This window comes from Melanotaenia boesemani, chromosome 6 (genome assembly GCF_017639745.1).
Source record: "Melanotaenia boesemani isolate fMelBoe1 chromosome 6, fMelBoe1.pri, whole genome shotgun sequence".
Lineage (NCBI taxonomy): Eukaryota > Metazoa > Chordata > Actinopteri > Atheriniformes > Melanotaeniidae > Melanotaenia > Melanotaenia boesemani.
In genome coordinates this window covers 13,949,778-13,968,669 of record NC_055687.1, presented here as the reverse complement: position 1 = coordinate 13,968,669, position 18,892 = coordinate 13,949,778, and the positions used below count along the sequence as shown (strand labels likewise).

The 18,892-nt window shown below is 38.7% G+C and overlaps 2 protein-coding genes across 3 annotated transcripts in view; both read left to right on the top strand.

The window, feature by feature from the left end:
- Positions 1-1,736: 1,736 nt before the first annotated feature.
- The window catches only part of LOC121642057 (glutamate receptor ionotropic, kainate 3), a 101,219-nt gene continuing 84,063 nt past the window's right edge, over positions 1,737-18,892 (top strand). The window contains exon 1 of the mRNA XM_041988525.1: positions 1,737-2,503. Within this exon, the coding sequence (XP_041844459.1) occupies positions 2,389-2,503 (115 nt within the window). The 5' untranslated portion in view covers positions 1,737-2,388. The remainder of the gene's footprint in view (positions 2,504-18,892) is intronic.
- On the top strand, positions 14,102-18,308 carry LOC121642058. 2 transcript variants are annotated; one of them, XM_041988527.1, is made up of 5 exons: positions 14,102-14,618; positions 15,148-15,267; positions 16,009-16,208; positions 16,351-16,667; positions 17,229-18,306. In XM_041988527.1, the coding sequence occupies exons 1-5, from the start codon at positions 14,421-14,423 to the stop codon at positions 17,582-17,584; spliced, it is 1,191 nt and encodes a 396-aa protein (XP_041844461.1). In that variant the 5' UTR covers positions 14,102-14,420; the 3' UTR covers positions 17,585-18,306. The 2 variants fall into 2 exon arrangements, with proteins under 2 accessions (XP_041844461.1, XP_041844460.1); XM_041988526.1 differs by having other exon boundaries at positions 15,148-16,208; positions 17,229-18,308.

The window sequence follows — 18,892 nt, the reverse complement described above, 5'->3', positions numbered from 1 at the left end:
AACTTAAATGAATTCTTAATTTACACAGAAGTGACTGGAATTATATCAACAGGGGCTCTAATTACAGGCCTTTCTGTCCTTCATTGTCACTTTATCTTTTGGATTCAGAGTGGTACTTTTTTTGTGTTTCAAACCTTGTCTTTCATAATTCCAAGCACTGACACTGTTAAATTGTAGCTATATGCTTTTTCATAATGGCAAATATATTATAACATATGGAACTTCTTACAGAGACAAGCAGATAGAACTAATGGCTGTAGGAAGATTTAATGCCAGCTGCTGTAAGGAACAGAAACAACTTAAATCTACTCTGTTAAAAAAAAAGTATTTAAGATATAGAAATGTAACTGAGTCACTAAATTTTATGTTTTACATTTCCTCTGTGTCACAGTGGGGATTTCTCCTGCTCCTGACTCTCCAGTTATCAGCTGAGGTGATTGAGAGCACAGGCTGCCATCTCTCTATAGAGGGCACCCACAGACCCTGAATGTCTTGTTTGCTCGAGCTGTGTACATTTTGTATTTGAAAGAGCAGCAAGTCAATGAATCTCGATAATGCGAGAGCCGGGCCACATAACTCACGTTGATAGTCCTTACATTGTGCCAAGAGGCGATAAATCTGCTCTGGGAGACATGAATATGCAGTGGCAGTGAGTCTGGCTTGTTCTTGCATGCGTGCCCCCTGATGCAGTTTATTCCTCTCCCCCATTCCAAACAGAAAAATAAAACCAATGAGCCACAGCACTCTCTCATCAAAAGCATTGTATTATGCAAAAAAAAAAAAAAAAAGTGCATTTTTCAGGATTTGCCTAATAAACGCAAATCATTAATGAGATACACTGCAATTTGTGGTAGCACAATTTAAAGTCTAAAATATCTACTTTTGTAGATGTGATACAAAATATTCTTCTCTAGCCATAAAGAAAAAAGAAAGAGGCTACTACAGGAATAACATTTTGTGGAGCTGGAATTTTTATCCTAGAGGCTGTAGCTTTCTCTTCAAGCCTGATTTCATCCTTTAGTGCAAAAAGTTTTAATGGCCTGTTAAAAGCCAATGCACTGATAATTTACCACAAACACAGTTCCATATGCTAAATCCAGCTTTACCTCAGCCACTGCAGTGATTAGGGTGACATGAGCAGCACCCCGCCTGAATGAATGTAAATGTAAACTGCAGTTTGTGCTTGACGGCTCTGGTAGGGAATGAAAAATGGACAGGCAGATATGCACCAAGTAGTTACCGGGAATTAATGTACCTACTCAATGGCACAGATGGAATGTCTCAAATAGGAGCGATAAGAAGACTGCTTTTTGTCAATGACCTTACCCTCAGATAACACTCATTTCCAACATCCCTCATTCACAGCTGTGGAGACCGTTTCGGAGTTTCCTTCGTTTTGCTTGAGGCGATGAAATATGTTGCAACATCAGTGCAAAAGAAAACACGTGCTCATCTGTAAAATTCGTGAGAAAAATACCCCATACATAAAACCAAATTGAGATAAAATATACAGGAATTAAATCATTTAATAAAACAGTTGTAATCTTTGTGCAGCAAATTTTAGAAAAGTGAAGAACCGGATGGTCTTTCAGATCCCTCTCACCTCCACAGACCACTTGGACATAGTTGACAACTATGCGTAACGACGCGTGCCTCTAGAGGCACCGTAGAAGGAGGGTCATCAGACGCACGCAGATACACGGCTTTCTGCACTACATTTCTATCCAGCACAAACTGGAAGATTTGTAAAATGAACAGTGTGTAACGGGGATCCGTTTTTGAGCAGATGGACGCACTCCTGTAACCAGCCGAGTGCAATAACCGTGCGCAACTGGAGAGGAGCGAGTTTCCTTCTGAGCTGCCACCAGAAGTGAGACGAAGGACTGGAGTGATTCAATTGCAAGAAACGTTTTTGAATGACCGAAGTGTGGCGAAAATTCCCCGGCACTCATGGCGTAGTCTATCGTTTTTGTCTGTTTTGAGGACAGAATCATTCGAAGAGAGCCAAACTTCCGCAGGCGCAGTTCTCTTCCACAGCGGTGCAGGAGTCCTGCGCGGCTGTTGCCGTGGCTCTTGCCCGTAGACAGATAGCATCGTCGGTAGGAGGGCACAAAGAGATACTTGCAGGGTAATTGTTGCAGCCTGCGCTCGCAGGTGCTTCGCTGATGCGTCTCTGAGGGACTGGGGGCTTCAATCTGATCGAGGCGTTTTTAGACTTGTGAAAAAAAATATAAAAAAGAAACCAAATGAGAATGTTGCACCAAGTACAATGAGTGCAGAGTTGTCGCATCCACCCAATTCCACATATGTTCCGTCGAATTCAGTTTTGATGAGCAATTCTGACTCGTCTTTGGAATTTTAAAAAGTGGATCCCGAGACTTAGCAACCATGCGAAATACTTGGCAGTCTCCACGGAGTGCGATTTGGGAATATTGGACATCGCTGATTGCATGTCTCTTTTGGATTCAGTACTCTTATGGGATGCCTCATGTTATACGAATAGGTAAGTTATGCACATTTACATAGACACACACACATGTTTGCATTGTCACCTTGAAAGTTGCTCCTTAATGAGCGCATTTCGGTGCGAGTCGTGAGCAGCTTTTCACGGCATCAGCAGTTAGTTTGTGTACTAAATGAACATTCTGTTTCATTTACTGTCCACCTCGGTTGGGTTAGGTGTGAATTTTTATTTTACTTAAGCGAGGGACGACCAATATAGCCTGCGCAACAGGAGATAAGTGCAACAACAAACGATAGTCATGAAATATTGTGAATTCATTCTCCGCTTAGATACAGTGCAAGGAAACACTGTTAGATTGACCTCTTTGCACTCTGCGTTGTGTGCTCCATTTTCCGCGGCCAGCATGTTGAGTCACCTGATATGCTCAGCCTCATATTGCCTTCTGAAAGTGACTTTTGAGCACAATCTATCAGTTAATGACTACTGTTTTAAAAGGAGGGGTTGTGTATTTATTTTAAAGTCACAGTTATTGTACAAAACAGTAAAGCACTTGTTGTAAAGCACTTGTAAAGCAGACAAAGTTTCCACATACAGTTAAATCTGGGTTACCTCTTATACAAACTCAGACAAAAGAAAAAGGAAAAAACAGTCAAGTTTCCGCTCGCTTTGTTTTGCTCTAATCACTCACTGAGGAACAATGTGGGAATTGTCATTCGGAGGCTGGTGATGCGATGAAACCTTCCACGCGGCCAAGAGACAGGAGCAGAATGAAGATCAATACGTTTTTTTTTTTCTTTTTTTTGTCAGGAGGCGAATCGTTTTTGACATTTGGCGGAGTGCCATTCACGGCAATTACTCAAAATGGCATTGGTACACATTAACATATCACTACAACAGCCGGAATACAGGCAGCATCTTTAATGGAAAGCAGCTTTTTGTGGATGCACAGTTCACAACTGCGTAGTCCATATCTTGTATTTGAACAGCTCTAAATAGTCTTTCTAAAGGAGTTTAGTCTTTTTACGAAACATCTGCAAATTATCAACTCAAATAATAATTTCTTGCAAGCAAGATTGTTCTTGAACGGACATGTCTTCAAAATTAAAGTTAATAAACGCTAACAAGTTGGAAAATGGCTGTATATTTTAACATGCTAGACTAATGTTACTGACCTTTTGTGTTCTTGAAAAAGGCTGCCATGCTCATAATAATAATAATAATAATAAACACAATGCAGAAAGAATAAAATGTTTGCAAATATGTTTATGAGCATCAGATGCAGGCATCAGAGAGGCCCAGCATGTCTCTGTGATTGACTGCTGTCTCAATGTTTTCCTACACTGTTTATAGACCCTGGTGATGTTTTTGGAAACCGCACAAATACTAAAGCTCTCCTTTTTTCTGATCAGAAATGAAGTTGTCTGGTCAAAGGGGCATTTTTTTCTCTTAATATATTTTTTATTTTGTGGCAGCCACTAAAATGAAGACTTGAAATAGATTTGACAGGCTTTGTTTTCTAAAAAAAATGTCAAAGTGCAGAGTCAAATATACCCTGAAATATGCTAGACTTGCACTATTGCTTTTTATAGCTTGTGATGGGAGCAAGTTTTAATTTGTTTTGTTTGTGTTTTTGAAAGAAAGCTGCTGGATTCACTTCAACAAAAAAGAGAAGAAAACAAACACAAATAAACTCAAAAGGCCTCCTTCTTTATATGATCTTTTGAAACTGAGTGTTTGTGTACAGCTGTCTGGGTCTATTTATCCATTTTTTTCCTGTGTGAAAATCGTAAAATATACAACACGTTCAATAAAAAATACCATTTACATAATTTAATTTTATCTATCATAGTAAAAAAGCTTGAGGGTGTGCATGAAATATGCAAAGGGTGTGTGCTATTGCAGACATGTAGTATGCTATTCTCTGAGAGGGAATGTTAGTATTCAGTTTACTGATTCATTTAGGGTTGAGCGCTTTTTGGAGTGGATGTGTAGTGGACTGTTTTCCCCTTTTAGGTTTTCTTTTTGTTTGTTTTTTTTTTTTTTTTTTTTGCAATTTGGTACTTTGTGTAGAAGTCTGTGCAGATGCTCTGTGTCACAGCCACCCTGCTGAAGCCAACAGAGGGCTCTATAGTCAGTGCATGGCTGTTAATGTCGCTCATCAGCACTGGTTACTAACCCAAGCGAACCAGTGAAATTTTTTAAGGTGGGCGGTGGAATTTGAGCCTGGTGGTGTGTGTCTGTGCTATGTCTGCTTTTGGTAAGGTGGCTTGCAGTTCTCCAAGTACACCATCTGGGTAATGGTGGGCATCCAAGGTAGAGTTGTTGCCATTGATTTTAGTGCCTTTACAGTGCATTGCTCTAAGTTTAGGCCAGATGGTCGCTCCGTCTCATTCAGCAGCTTCTGTCTGTTGGAGGGAACAAAAAGCCTACTTCTCCTGTATTTGTCCTCTAACATGCTGCGTTTCTCTTTAGTCTCCCTCTGCTTCTCTTTTTTTTTGGCATCTTTTTCTTTCTGACATGTTTTGCAACTTCTCAGCTTATCGAGGAAGCATTTCAGTTGGGATCGTAATAAAAGACAAAAAAGGGCTCAAGGATCTTAAGGATTTTTCCTTTTCTTCCAGATTAAGTGTGCCTGCAGATAATTTGGATATTTGCCAACACAGAGATAAGACTCACATTAAAGTAATAGACAGATGATTTTATTGAATTTGATGGTTGTTTTTCTCTTTCATTCTGTAACCTCATTAAGTAGCAGTCTGTCTGTAGTTTGGTAATGCCCTGTATACCTTGCTTTGGTCTCCACAGAGGGACAGCCTAGTGTAAAAATTTGAAAATATGTTCATAGCATACTTAAATTATAATTAATCTATTGTTAAAGCATCCAATAATGACAGTTTATCATGCTTTGTCTCATTCATTTGTGCATAGATGAAACTAATTTATCATTTGTTGCCTCTTTTTTTCTGAGGTTAGTCAATACCTGACAGGGATTTATTGAATAATCAATTACTTTATCTACCTTATACATAAAGCACTTAATCAGTGCCAGTTAATCAATCTCCCTCATGATTTTATGTTGATTTAATTTCCTTAGCTCGTCACTCAGCCTCAACAACACCTGATCATGTGCATTTTTCATTTAGCATTTTTCATACGACACTTTGGAGGGCAAAATTCTAGCTTTTATCATTGGCTGTGAAACAGGCTCAAAGTTTCAATGTGAGCTGACAAATGTGCAGCACTTGAAGCTGTGTGCAGCATGACCGCTCACAAGCTTCAGTGGGAAGAATCGGGCTCGTGGTCGCCACTTTTGGTGGAAGTCTTCAAACATGGAGCCACTTCAGTGGCTTGTCGTTATCCCTGCACCAGCCGAGAGAGACTGGAAATTTTCTTTTCTTTTTTTTTCTAATGTAATTCACTCTTTTTTGGAGCTACAGGGAGTATACTCTCCACTCTCATGCTCCCTGAGATCTTCATCGTAAGGGTTTGTGCAAATGTCTCATCTGAAATAATTCAGACATGTTTTAAAATGCTGTGAAATGCTCTAGTGGTACTTTAGAACTCTACTTTTAACAAAGTCAGATCCAAATAAGGAATTTGTATACAGGGTTACCCAAAGGATTACGGTATAGTTGGGTCAGTAAAAAAATAAAAAAAGTGTGTTTGGTGATGAAAAAGAACAATTAAGAGAAATGGCATCAAATGCTTTATCAAATTAAGATGGCCATCAGTTGATGAGTGGAAATGAATATTTTATTTTCATCAAAATTTAATCTCCCCCCGGACAGAGACATAGAAGAAGTAGGGAGAAGCCTGCTGGTGGAGGCTTGGAGCTGAGGAGTTGTGGTGAATATGAACAAAGGCTGGTAGAGGTCACAGAGGAATTGGATACACAGAGAAGCTACTTTGATGTGTAATTCCATTATCTGTTAACGCAAGGAGGAATACTACAGTTGTTTTACCTGTGCTAAGGCACTCCTCCATGCACATCAGCATGAACACAGATGGATAAAACAAAGTACTAAATAAATAGGGGAGGTCCATTTTCTGCCTCCTTCACTCTCAGGTATATGCATCGTAGCTTTTATGCACACACAAACAGATATGCACCACATAAACCCTCACTCCATCCTCAACATTTTCTAAAACATATGTGTGGTCTCACTGGGCCTCTTGTACACAATTCACTTCCAATCTCTCTGTCAGCACACTCGTGGCTCATCATTAGCTTCAATCTTGCTGATGAGAAATGGCAGATGTTCGTTTTGTTGAGTGGAGGACAAGTCTCTGAATGTACAATCTTCTCTGCAAAATTATATTTAACTTCCTCTGAAAAGCATGTGCTTAGAGGTGTTCAATAATTTCTTTTTATGTTAAATCGGCAAAGGCAGTCAACATAATAATAAATGCATAGTGTTAATCCAGGTCTGACTAATCAAACAAGCTGTGTATGTCCAAGTCACAATGTAATTAACGTATAATGCTCTTAAATTAGCCTGTAATGTGTGCTATTAATAAGATAGAACCAAGTCAAGTACTTGCCTCCAAATTCAGTCACACATAATAATGATCATCCAATAATCCGAGCCACCAGGGGCTAATAGAGCGGATCTACCAACCAGTAAGATAATCCTGGGACACAGCAGGTCCCTATCTAGCCCCAGCTAGCTTAGCTTAGCTGCTGCTCACACACCAGATGGTGTTTTCATATCATACTACAAAGTGAGTGCTCCACAGTGAAAGGTCTGCTGCAAGCATATGTTTCTGTCTATTGAAATAAATACGGTGGTGAATTCCTGATGGCTATAAATCTTTTATTAAAAAAAAAAAAATTAAAAATGCTTTTGGTTTGTTGTATATATGAGTTTTTGATGTTATTTAGCAGAAAATGTTTCTTCAGCTCACATGTGTAAACTCTAGGTTAAAATCCATGGCTTTTTAGGGTCAGTTTTTCCAATCTGTAGAACATTAGTTAAAGCTTTCACACTTCAAGCAACAAGCCTTTAAATCCGATATATCAGAAGATTCTGTAGCGAGGATTATAGACTGACTGGGACATTGCTTATGGAAAGACACAGTGAGCATCACAATGAAAACTCCTATGGGCTCCTTTGTATTCAGGGATCAAAGCAAAAGTCTTAAAAACTGGCAACCAGTTTCTGTTCAACAATTTATTGATTGAAGTAGACATATAGCTTTGCTCAGTGTACAAAAAAAATTCAAATTAATTAAATAAGAAATGCTAAGACAATTACAAAACATATATATAATACAATAAAGGAAAACAAAAAGGGAAATTAAAGCAAAACTCTAACAACCACTTTGAGATAGTCTAGAATTCTACAGCTTTAAGGCACAGAAATGGAAACCTTTCATTGTTAGTTTCTTAGAAAGATGATCGGCAAGTCGTCATGCAGCGATCTAATTGAGCTGGTTTCAGCCACAATGCCGCTGTGTTTTGAAAGAATGATAGAAATCTTGTTTTTTTTTTTTTTGTTTTTTTTTTTTTTAAATAACACATAACAGACTGAACAGATTTAAGCCAATATAAAATATTGCAATATTATCTAAAAAAACAATCATCATTGGCACATCCATCATCAGCTTGATTGTTATAGTCTATAAATTTGCTTGAGAACCTGTCAGTGCCCCTCAGGGACTCTGTGTCATTATAGCAGAAGGTGTGCTTTTTGGATTTGACATTGTTTTGAAATTCATGGCATGTCAACGTTGGCTATTTCCTTGTGAATGTTTCTGTAGCAAGGCAATGAATCAAATTTCATCCTCAAGCCATTTGTCTTTATTATGCGTCCTTGTCCTTTCTATTTGACTCTCCCATCGCAGCCCTCCTCAGGGCTCTGTTGGAAAACTTGTATAATTTCAAAACAGTTAAGAAAAAAAAAGGGATAACGAAAAGCTTGATCAAAGGGCATTTTATTTTCAGGGTCACGTTAGTAATATAACATAGTTAATTAGAATGATCTTGTTGGAGGTAATTTGGTGATTATTTTTTTACATTTCAGCATGGGGAGCAATTTGTCTTCACTTTTCCAAACACACTGTATATGTTGGCAAACCAGGCACACACCATAGGCATGCAAAGTACTGCAGTGAAAGAGGCGGAGGAGGGAGAAAAACACGACAGCAGTTACACAGATGAAGCTAGGGGACTCTTATTTAGCCGGTTAATTAGCTTGAACCTTTTGATCCCAATTTTAAAACTCACCACGTTGCATTGCCGGCTCCTTTTGTGAGTTGCCCCAAGCCAGATAAAACCCAGCTTTATTCCTGTGCCTTTCAAACACCACATTCACTGGAGCAGTATTAGCTTTGCTTTCCATCCCTGCGTATGCATCCACCTTATCTGTTCCCAGACGCTCTGTGTAAACTTGCTCACCTCTGACATCTCAGTTACATACAGTTTTACACATGCATTGCAGCAAGACCTTTTCTTCTTCCTGGTTTAAAGCAATCAAATTTTGACAGTGGAGGTATCAGCTGCAGTGCACAGGTTTAAATCCTATTTAACTTGGGCCAAGGACAATGAATAGAGGGTGACACCGCTTCATTATGCCCTTTTAATCAAGCTCTCATTGTTATAGGTGCACCGCAAATGTCAGGTCTTGGCTGTGTGATTCCCCCAAATTGCTGTTCCATGACTGTAGGGAGATGTGTGTTCACGGGCATGTGTTAAGGCAGGGGAGGGGGAAGGAGAAAGAGAAGGAGTGTGTGCATGACAAGGGGATGTATAAGGGGAGTTGGCGTAGAATCCCTGGAGCGTATGGGTAGAGCAGGAGTTACTAATCAACTGTGAGGGAGTAGGCTAAAGGAGACTCGCCCTCTATTTCCCCAAGAGAGAAAGAGGAGGAACAGATAAGACAAACCTCCTCTGGTCAAAAACACTACAAATGAATGACTATCACCAAAAATATCAAGAGTTGGGGGTTGGGGGGGGTCCTATCCTCCACATTTTTCCTCACACACATCTTCCTTTTCTCCTTCCTTTTCATCCTGGCAGTAACAAATGCTGGGACTACCAAAGAAAGTGCATTAGACTCGGGGGTTACTTCTCTAGCCCCTGTGCTTGCCCCTCCACTGATGGATAGCCAGGAGGTTGTAAGCCAGTGTCAATTTAGTTAACAGAGCCAATACCCAGAAGATTCCACTCAGCACCCACGCTGTGTGCAGGCGAGACAATCTGTGATGGTCTGTCCTCCATCTCGGGGAGTGTTTCATCGGCTGGCGATCGTCTGTCCAGGTTGTAACTCGAGAGCAGTGTGGTTAACCACAAAATGTTCCCCTGTGACTCATCTGAAGACAGCTTGTCTGCATGTGACCACCTTCAGATATATGGAACAAGCCAGAGATTATTGTTGACAGCAAAGGGAAGAGGAGGAGAGACTGTGGGCGGTTTGAGGCTGGCAGTACATTTTGGTAAAGCTATTAGTGACGCTTGTATGAATTAGGGCCTTTAATGTCAGGCCAGAAAAGCTAGTATCTAACTGTCCTGCAGGTTTATTACTCTTTCAGAAGTAAAGATGGCTGTCATAGTAACCACTTGGTTGGCAAACTACATTGATTAAGGGGAGACTGTAGCTTGTATTTAAGTGGTAGGTCTTTTTCATTCAAATCAATTTTCTATTTCAGAGAGTTAATGCAGAATTAGACTTGTGATTGTTTCTAAATCACGTTTTACAGTCTCAAGTGCTTCTATTTTCAGCATTAAAATGTATTTTGTCTGTATTGTTCAGTTTTCAGTGTTACTTTTACTTTGTCACTTCACTGACTATAAACTCATGTTCACCTATATTAGCTTAACAAGATAATTGTTTTCTCCTATTTTCTGGAAATGCTCACAATCTCTTTGCTGTCTTCAGTATATTTGGTTATTGTCTTTCAAATATTAAAATCTGCCTGTTTCAAATCTTCTACTAATTTTTCACAAATAAAAAAATGGCTTAGTATCTTGCTTTGGTGCAGATGTAACTCCACTCCACTTTTACTTGTCCAGAGAAAGAAAAGAGAATTAATTCCATGAATGCTGGCCAATTTCTGAATAAAACAAGGAAAACTATGAGCTATGCTCCTAATTGCTTTTTACTAAGACTGAACACTGCACCATGAAATCTGTCTGTGCCAAAATAATCTGCAATCAGCAAGTATTATCTGTTTGATGAAAAGGATCAATTGAACCAATGCTGCAGTAATCATATGCAAATTTAATGACGCATCTGCAGTGTATTAGGCTGATTATTTTCATTGCTTGAGCAAACAATGAATATCTTTCTTTTGTCTGCCATTTTAGTCAGAAATTCCACAAAACATGAGCATTAGATATAAATTTTCGTGTTTAAGACACATTTATATTCTCTGTTTATAGTGTTTGTGGTATTAAACTTCTCTTGTCTGTGAATTTTGAAGTGTGAAAGCAGAGCCTCATCCATGTAATAAATGTTAAATGTAACTGGGAGTCACAAGTAGCCACCATATCAAAAACCACCATATCAAGAGTTCAAGTAAAAGCTGTAATGACATGTTTGTATTTACAAAACAATAACAAAAATAATGAAGATTTGGAAATGTCAGTATTTTAAATGTCTACAAAGGTCTACTAGAAATGTCACAACTTGGGAAGTGGGAGGAACAGTTGCAAATAAAGACATGTAGAACCACCACAGGTTAAACCAACAGGGCAAATGCCTGCCTGATTATACATACAGCAGTTTCAGGAAAGGGCTGTAGATGTTTTGAGTACAGTTTCCATTTACACAAAAGAACCTTTTGTATCCTTCACTGTAACTTGATAAATAGATAACTGACCACATTAAAAATAATTGGCATCATGTTAGCATCAGAAAATTAATGCTCAGTGAATGTCCTGCTCAGACTCCCTCTGCACTGTTCACATGTGAATGGCCTGTCTGTTAGAGAAGTAATTACACCAAATGCGGTTAGGTCCATTTCTTTTGTTTAAGAAACACCGGACAGAAAAAAAAAGAACTTCTCTAATTCCCTATTTATTTTATTTTTTTCAGTTCAATTGTAATTCTCAAATTTTTCCTGACCAAACACAGTGATGTTGATTATTATTTGCAGCCTGAGAGAAATCCACATTAATCATTGATTAAACTCTTTGCTCCCAACTGAAATTTAAAATACTGTAGAAATGAGATGTGATACAGGAGTCAGTGCAGAGTTTGGACTGTCTCAGCACGTATTTTACAACATTAGAATTTCTCAAATGTACATGCATTGTATCCCTCGCACACAGGATTAAGGAGGATAAGTGCTATCTACAAAAAGGGGGACAGCCTTTAAAAACTTGCGTGGTTTTCTCTAATTCTTTATTCCTTGATCTTGGGCTTTAGGAGGCTATGAAAGCATCAGCTGGTCGCCTGATCTAGATTTTCAGTCTGTTGAGCAAAGACAGATTAGAGACTTCATGTTATTTGTCAATATTCTGCCATCTCAGGATAGTATGAGATGACAAGATGAGTCTGGTGTGTAAGTATGTGTGCTTTTCTGAGTGGAGCCTATTAATGTGATGAGTCTCTCTAGCCACTGTCAAATCTAAAACAGAGGACACGAGAAGATGTTATCTCTAATTATGTGCTTTGGTGCATTGGCGAAGTATGAGCACCATCCAGCTGCATGTCTGGCAGACTTTAACTCATTTTTTGTTTCACATTATAGGTATCATAATGATAGAAAAGGAGTCCCCTGTTCCCCTTTCTGGTCTCCTGTCTGAATTCCCTCTCTTCCTGTCCTTCTGAAAAGAAATAACCATTGATGTCATGTTCTTTTAAAAGGGTAAAAGAGAAGCTTTTGTTTAGGTCCCATTCATAGCTCTCCCTTTCTTAACAGGCAGAAAGTGTAACCCCCCCACCCACGACATGGGCTCATTGTGTTAATCCCTTGCCAGAGTAAAATGATAACTCCTGTCTTTCACCTGTGTTGACCCATACACCTATCTCCTCAACACACTTTATTACAAGACGTGCATTTCAATTTGCAAACCCGATCACTGGAATCTTATGAGCTGCTGGTTGGAAAGCAAATGAGCCCCATTCAGTCTGTTCCCCCATATTTCCAATGTTTTTATGATTATGCAAAGAAATTAAATGGCCTGACCAAACCACTAGAAGAAAAAAAGTCTTTCTTGCCTTTCTGCTCTTTTTTTTTTTTTTTTTCAAACACTTCATTTGATTGCACCCGCCAGCCACCTTTGCTTCCATCTAGCGCTTCCCTGGTCGTCTGTAGACCTTGATTTCAGAGTCGAAGGTTGGGGGTGGAGGTGGGAATAATAGCAAATGGAAATGGCCTGGTGATTGCCTTCCTCCTGGCGTGGTGATGGAGGGTTTGTGCGATTGCGCTGCTCCGGCCCCTCCCTCTTTGGTGGCTGATTAGCTGCGGAGCCCTGGAGCTCCGGAGTGACACACTGGCTCATCAGACCCTGCTCAGCCTGACAGAGATCCACTTGATTGCACAATGCTTCATAATTGTACCCCATTCTACTTTAGTGTCCGGTGTACTGGCATCTCATCTTCAAGCTACAGGATGCGCCTTGTGATCCATCTCCAGCTTGGAGATTTAAGTTTCTAAAAAGTGGCAGTAAATGCGATGCAAGTGTTGCTCTTTGAGATATTCAGTATACAGAAATGTAGAAATGTTAATGCTTGATCTCTTAATTACATTGCACAGTTAATTAAGAAGTAGTTTAATAATAAATGCTCTTCTATAACTTTTAATATTGGCATTTTTAGATGCAAGATTGAATGGAATCTGCTAGTGCAGAAAAACAGGGCAACATTTTTGACTAGGAGTGCTTCTGTGAAATCACCATCTCTGTCTGCCAACACTAGCTTCTGCAGATGGACCTGGTGTAATATCCGTTTTAGTAAGACGATTGAAAAAGAATTGCCATCATGGCATTTATAATCATTGAGTTGGTAGACATGATTGAAAGTTAAAGCAGTCAGAGAGGTGGACTTGCAGGGCCCTTGCCCATGGTTATTGATTCATATAGTTCATGCGGATGAGCTGCTAGAAGTGTGGAACTCATCTTAGACTGTATTAATTATTTTTATGTCCTGGCATTGGCCTCAGGTTACACTTATGATTCTCAAAGTTAAAGCTTATGCCACTGGGATCAGGTTTTAATTTCCCAGCTCACACAAGATTGTTAGTCTTTGGACACTGCACTGATGTTAAATTGAAATATAAAATGATTCCTTTTTTTGCCATAGAGAAATAGAGAATACATGCCTGACAAGGCTTTTGCAGGACAAATACAAGTAATATATAAAAAAAAAAAAAAAAAAAAAAAAATCCACAGTTTCATAATATGCATTTTTATTCATTTTAAAAGTTTAAATGTAAAACATAATATGGTGATGACTTTTTTTTAAAATCATTCTTTAGATTGAATAAAATTATTACTCAAAGACGCGCCACTTGGAATTAAATCATGACTGAGCTCCGATGTGAAGACATCTTTTCAGTCAAGCCTTTGTAAATATGAAATTCTGCAAAGCGAAACTCAAACAAACTGAAAGAAAATAAGATAAACATTTGTAATTAGACAAGGATTTTAAGACTTAGTTGAAAGACAAGTGTATAAAAATCAGAGGTGGGAAGTAACGAAGTATTTGTACTTCGTTACTGTACTTAAGTAGATTTTTCAAGTATCTGTACTTTACTTGAGTATTAATTTTTCTGGCGACTTTTTACTTTTACTCCTTACTTTTAAACACAATTATCTGTACTTTCTACTCCTTACATTTTCAAAACGGGCTCGTTACTTTTTTCCCACTACCGCGGATGACGGCATGACGTAAAGGACGTAATAAAGGAGAGGGAAAGTCAACCCGCGAAGAAGGAGAAATATCAACATCACATCGCCTAGCGAGCTACGAGCAACCAACGAGCGAGCCTTGTCTAAACTGGAGGTTTTAACATGGAGGAGGAAAGCGAGCGAGAAAGCGAGCCTGACAGCCAGGACATTCGCCACCCTTGGCCTTATTTACAAGAACTTTTCGAGGTGGTCGGCTCCAAGAATGACTCATGGCGTATGCGTTGCGTCCTTTGTAAACCTAAAAGCCATGAGATTCTGGCTTTCAAAAACTCACCGTCGAATCTGAAAAAACACATAGAGGTAAGTGTTTTTTTGTACTTTCTATTTTAGCTTATTTTACAATGCAGTGTCGTTTCCACCAGTGAGTTAACTTAATAAATCAAGCTGGGGCCCACCTAAAAGCATGAAGCTAACCAGCTAGCACATGCTTGACAAAAACACCGAAAGCTAATGGCGTGCAAAAGGGAAAAAAAGATTTTAGCTTGGCATGCCGAATGGTTTAGCTAAACGTTATAAACTCTAAAATAATACATTTTATCATGTATCTGTTTTGTATCTGACATGTCATGTGTATGAACTTGTACATGCTGCAAGTGTCGTCTTATGTAAATTCATAGTACTTTTTGTTCAGTTAAAATCATACAAGCAGTTGAATATTAAAACCAAAAATATATTTTAAAAAATGCCCCTTTGCAAAAATTGTGCCTTGAATTTAGGCCTGTCATTTAAATATTTTTTAGGGGTATATTTATAAATAACAAATATATTTTTTGTACATCTGAACCTCTTTTTAAAATTTTTGTGTGTGTTTGTCTTTTTCCTCTTTCAGAGAAAGCATTCAAATCATGTGGAGCGATACAAAAGCCTGACTTCAACAACTCTAAAGAGGAAGTCTGTCTCCTCAGAGGAAGGGTCATCCAAGCAACTGAAACTATGGGAAATGAGAAGGGTATCGCAAAAAAGTGTTGATCAGTACATTATAAACTTTGTTATTCAGGGTCTCCACCCCTTTAGCATTGTGGAGCAGCCAGGCTTTCGAGCTCTTCTAAATCATCTGCAGCCAGATCTAACTGTGATGTCTCGAGGGACCATAAAAAATCACATAGATAAAGCAACAGATGAAATGAAAAACAATTTAAAGGCTGCTATGAGTGACATTGAATTCATCGCTACTACTACCGATTGCTGGACGGCTCATAGGCGAAGTTTTATCGGAGTAACAGCACATTGGATTGAGTCGGAAACCATGGTCAGATCCTCTGCTGCGTTAGCATGCAAGCAAATTAGGGGATCACATACATTCTCGGCACTCGCTCAAGCACTAACTGACATCCATACAGAGTACAACATACGTGACAAAATAGTGCGCACAACTACGGACAATGGCTCAAACTTCATAAAAGCTTTTAGGCTCTATGGTGAGGTAGATGAAAATAACAACGATCTTAGACAGGAACAGACAGGAACAGAACAAGGAAACAGTGAAGGAGAGGAAGATGAAGAAAACCATGATGAATTTCAGTTTGTGGAGGCTGGAACATTGTTGGATCAAGATGATGGTTTAGAATATCAACTGCCAAAACACCAACGATGTGCCTGCCATCTTTTGAACTTAGTTTCAACAGTTGATATTTCCACTGCAAATGCCAACACAACCTACAAACGACTTTCTCGTTCTGCTTTTGCGAAGTGCTCAAGTTTGTGGAATAAAAGTGGAAGGTCCACGGCAGCAGCGGAGATAATCGAAGAAAAATGCAAACTACAACTTGTGAGACCGGTTGAAACAAGATGGAACTCTCTCTTCCTGGCAGTCCAGAGAATCGTGAGGATCATCAGAGAGCAAGGCGAAGGAGCAATCACAGCTGTGTGCAGCGCACTTAAAATTCCCATGTTAGTAGATATTATATTTATATTTTAATTTATATTTTATGATTGCTTTATTATTTTTAATAATTCTGAAATATGTAATTAAAAATACACATTTATCTTTCTGTAGTGACTTATGTTTTGTTTTATACTTCTTTTTTGACAGGTTCACTCCTGCTGAGATTGCTTTTCTCACCGAATATGTAAAGACAATGAGCCCATTCGCAAAAGCGATTGATGTTCTTCAGGGAGAGACCAGTGTTCAAATGGGATGGCTCGTACCCACAATAACACTTCTCAAGACTAAGCTAGAGAATCTTCGACTTTCCTCCAAATTCTGTGTGCCTCTAATAGATGCTCTTCAGACTGGACTTGAAAGACGATTCAGAGAGATGCTTGAAGATTCAGAGCTCATTGCTGCGGCCATTCTTGTCCCCAAATTCAAGACTTGCTGGACAAGTAATGACAACATTCTTAGAACTGGTATGTATAAAATATTTCCTTAAAGCTAAACTACCTGATGTATTTTTCCTTGTATTTTGGCAAAGATAATCATTTAGTTATCAGTACAGCATAACAGTAGTCATTTGGGAAAAAATGAGACTTTGAGGTCACCTGTGGGCTGTGTTATAAGGGTTATGTTTTAGAGCGAGGGAAAACAATCACACACACAAGAGCTACTGTTTTATTTCAAAATTCATAGCTTAAATAAATAAATAAAAGCCAATCCCTGATCTTTGCCATGTTCTCATTGCTCCTGGCTTGTGTACATATTTCCTGGTTTGTTTGAGACTGTGATCGGGGGGCGCAAAGGAGAGGGATTAGGAAAGGGGAGTGTTAACATTTTTTACACACATCACTTTTACAGTCACAAAATCAGGTAGTGTAGCTTTAATGCAAAAATGGCAAACATTTATAAGAAATTGTATTACTTGTGTATGAATAAGTACTCTCAAACAGTGTACTATGATCCTTTTTAATATTTTTTTTAATATGGAACAAACATGTTTATTGGGCACCTTTTGTTGTTTCTCTCTTTCATAGGCCTAGAGTTCATCAAAAGGCATCTTAAGGAGCAACCGATCCAACATCCAAGTGACACCTCCAACTCCTCCTCAGAAGAAGACTTCTTTTCTCCCATCAAGCAGGGAAACGCTCAAGAGAACACTAAGCAGCTCGAGTCCTACCTGGCCTGCCCAGATGATACCATGGACATCCTGAAATCTTTCCCAGCTGTTTGTAACTTATCCCTTAAGCTAAACACACCACTTCCAGCCTCAGCTGCCTGTGAGAGGCTTTTTAGCACCGCTGGCCTCATCTTTACCCCCAAAAGGGCTTGCCTGAACTCCAAGAACTTTGAGAACCAGCTGCTTCTAAGGCTAAACAAGAAATTCTGGTAGCTGAGGTTTTATGTTTTATGTTTCATGTTCAAGTTGATTTGCATATTGTTAAAGCTGCACTACCTGATATCTTTTTCCTTGTGTTTTGGCAAAGATTAATTTAGTTATTAGTACAGTATAATATAATAATATACAGTACAACATAAAATGAGAGTTTGAGGTCACCTGTTGGCTGTATTATACGTGTTTTTGTTTTAGAGCGAGGGAAGGAACAGGAACTGTTAATCGCATATTTCAGAGGGACAGGAGAACTCTGATTGGTCCATATATCCTCTATCTATCCAGAAGATAAAGGAAGGATCAAACACACACGGACCACACACACAAATTCACTAATTTAAGGTCCTATATTCTCCAAAATCCACTTTTCTGCTCTTTTTTCTGTTCTAATGTTTCTACTTTAAATACATACACAAAGTTGTTCATTTGGGTATGTTTGAGTTGATAATTACATATATCCAGAACTAGAATCTATCGGGAATAATGTGAGAGCTATTGTTTCATTTCAAAATTCATAGCTTATTCACAGTATTTATTTTTATTTTTTTTTTAAAGAATTAAAAGTCAACTCTAGATCTGTTATTCTCATACCTCCTGGTTTGTGTGAGACTGTATTGTATCAGTACTTTGCTGGTTATCAATAAAATAAGTTGCAGCAGTAATCCCTCACAGTAAAATTCATTTTTTACTTTTTACTTTTACTTCAAAAGTAGATTTCAGAGGATGTACTTTTGTACTTTTACTTAAGTGAAGAGGCAGAATCAGTACTTCTACTTTTACCAGAGTAGTTTCTTAACCAAGTATCTGTACTTCTACTTAAGTACTGAATGTGAGTACTTTTACCACCTCTGATAAAAATTAAAAACCATTAGCAGGAAATATAAAACATGGGAGAATGTAATGGAACAAAGCCTAGTAAAAAATATATATGTATAGAAAATTTAAAATATAATTTCAAAAGCCATAAAATGAGATACACTCACAAATCTGCAGTGCAGAGTCCTCCATCTCACTTGTCTTAGACTTGGAGTTACAGAGGCATTTGCCTGACTGTTGAGGCAGAAACAGTCTGTTGCTGGAGTGGTGAGGATCCTTTGTAATCCCACAAGCTGTGAATCTGCAGAGTGGGGAGTGTAGATCCAGCAGTACGCTTCACTTGGCTTCAGAAGCTGCTTTCTCCCCAGTCCAAGGCAGGTCAGAACACCAGAGTATAAGAGACTTCAATACCTATGTGGACCATCTCAGGTTATCAGAGTTTACAGATCACAAAGGAAATCATGATAACATTGCCAACATGTCTTGGTGTGT